The 2,464-nt window shown below is 59.0% G+C and overlaps 1 protein-coding gene across 1 annotated transcript in view; it reads right to left on the bottom strand.

Annotated features, from left to right (window-relative positions):
• LOC104525909 (rab-interacting lysosomal protein) overlaps positions 1 to 2,457 on the bottom strand; it is a gene marked incomplete at both ends in the record, with an annotated part of 3,097 nt that extends 640 nt beyond the window's left edge. The window contains 5 exon segments of the mRNA XM_029085245.1: positions 609 to 730; positions 879 to 1,048; positions 1,498 to 1,689; positions 1,900 to 2,021; positions 2,442 to 2,457. Coding sequence (XP_028941078.1) covers positions 609 to 730; positions 879 to 1,048; positions 1,498 to 1,689; positions 1,900 to 2,021; positions 2,442 to 2,457 — 622 coding nt within the window.
• Positions 2,458 to 2,464: the final 7 nt, after the last annotated feature.

The raw sequence follows: 2,464 nt of genomic DNA on the forward strand, positions 1-2,464 counted from the left end.
AGGTTTCAGTAGCACAGAAGAGCTCAGCCCCCTTCAGACCTTTATTAAAGCCCCTAAAAGCCAGTGAGATCCAGCTCCCCCCATCCATACAGCAGTTTTAGCACAAGCTTCTCCCCCTGCCCCCAGCAGACACACAGAGCCAGGGCTGGTGCCCGCCCGGCACCATCGTGAGGAATCTGCTGGAGCCAACGCTGCCCACGAACATCTTGCAGAGCCTCCAGGGAACATTGCTACTGTCATCTTCAAAGGCTCTCCGTTGGACAGCCTCCAACTGGACAGCACAGGAACCAGTCTGCCTCATCCGGTGGTCCCAATGCCACCACCTTTTACCACATCCACACAGGGACAAGTGGCATTTAACCAGGCTGAAAAACACGTGAGTGGCAGCAGAGAAGAGCCCAGCCCCTGTAGTGCTCCCAGGGCTAAGCTAGAGCAAGACATCCACTGCAGACATTAAACCTTTGATCTCTGGAGGGAGGAGGCAGCCTTTGGCCTGGGGAAGTTCCCTTCCAGGGCACCACACCACAAGGAAACAGCAGAGCCCGTCGGCAGGCATCCACCCTGCACGGGACGCTCCCTGTCCTCCCTCCTGGTGAGCAGGACTCACCTGCTCGCCGACTCCTCTGCTGTTCCCAACATTTTGGCTCTGATTTTTTTTCTCTGTCTTTTGATAGTTGATTTCATCGCATCCAAGAAGAAGCCAGGAACTCGCTCTTCGTTCAGCAGCTCCCTGGCAAAAACCAGCCAGCTGGTTAACTGAGAGCCTGGCAAAGAAATCCACCCTGACTGCACCAGGAGCAGCCTCTGATGGGCCACGGGAGGCTGCAGGGACAGGAGGGACCTGGCTCGCTGCCCCACATCACCGTGACAGGACTCACCGCTGGTAATAAGCCAGCTCCTCCTGCACCAAGAACAGGTTGGTCTTGAGCTCGTTCCGCTCTTGCAGGATCTGCTGCAGCTCTTCCTTGGAGAAGCAGCAGTGAGCAGGGCTCCTGGCCGTGTCTGCATCCTGGTGCTGTGGCTCTTCCATGGGTGACAGTTCTCCTTCCTGGGGGGACAGACAGTCAGCAGGCAAGCGGAGAGCCCGAAGCCCCCACCCAAAGGCTGGATGCCACTTGCAGGGAGAGATGGAAAAGCCCCAGGAAGGAGTTTGCTAGTCCAGAGCTGCTGCAGCTCTCCATGGACCATGGTGGGTCCCCAGCTCAGCCCGCACCCACCGCTCATCGCCACACGTGACAAACCATCCTCACCCTCTGAGTCCCACCCGGCTTCTCTTGCCATCCCCTCACCTCACTATTCCTGCCTCCACCCCAGCAATTTTTACAGACAAGGTGTTACCAGCATCGCAGACACCGCACTGGTCAGTTTTCAGCAGTGGGGTTTACTCGAGCAGCGTGTCGTGCTGGTCTGGGTGTGCCAGGAGCCCCACGTGGGACGGAACGGTCGGATCAGCGTTAGCGATGCCCTGTAGCAGTGAGGCCACGGGCTCAGACTCACCAGGCTGGGCTTTGGCCGCTGGATCTCAGAGGTGGTCCTGCTCCTCCTACTCATTTCCCTCTGGGTTTGCAGCATTGCAGCCTCCAGGTCTGACTTCTTCTCCAGTGTGCTCTTGAGCTGAGCCTGCACCACAGCCACCTTGTGACGCAGGTCCTCGTTCATGGCCATGAAGCGATGCAGTTGTTCCTGCAGCTGGAGGGACCAGGACAGCAAAGAGTGAGGCAACGGCATCAGCTCTTCAGCTCTGACCCCCATCCAGGGACCTCAGTGCATGCAGAGCCGTGGGAAAGGCATCTGCCCCAGCAGGCTCACCAGCCCCGATGACAGCCCCAGGGGGATGTGACATGAAAGTAGGTCCCCAGGCCCTTCACACACCACACCCGCCAGCTCCCACACGCTCACCGCCTCCGTGTCTCGGTTCTTGCAGACAATCTCATGGGCTTGGGCACGAAGCTCATCCCTCTGCTTGTCCACCACCTCCTTCAGCCGCAGCATCACCTCCCGCTCCTTCCGTGCTGTGCTATCTGAGCCCACACACAGGGGGGACAGGCATGAGTGACCCCCAGGACACAAGGACTCCCCCAACCCCACAACACTACGAGGTTCCTCAGTGTTCTGCAAAGCCAAACTCTAATGTTCCTGGTAGATGGTGGAGCAGGAAGAGTGGAAAGAGGGAGCTGAGAGCTTTAGGCTGTGCCTGATGCATCCTTGTGCTGGGAACAGCAGCCCCACACCCTGTGTCTGCCCCCAGCACCCTCTGAGGGCTTGGGGGGTGCTCTGGGGGCTCGGGGTCCCTGTGGTTTGCAGAACGAGGTAACACTCATGCTCCCTGGTAAGAGAGGTCTCCAGGGCTGGGCAGCAGGTTCAGATCTGTACCCAGGCTGCTGTCCCTCGTGGGAACACCCCATGGTGGCAGGGGAACCCAAACCCACCGGGACACCCACCTTCCTGGGACTGGCTCTCTGCA

This window comes from Antrostomus carolinensis, unplaced genomic scaffold, assembly GCF_000700745.2.
Source record: "Antrostomus carolinensis isolate BGI_N321 unplaced genomic scaffold, ASM70074v2 scaffold44625, whole genome shotgun sequence".
NCBI lineage: Eukaryota > Metazoa > Chordata > Aves > Caprimulgiformes > Caprimulgidae > Antrostomus > Antrostomus carolinensis.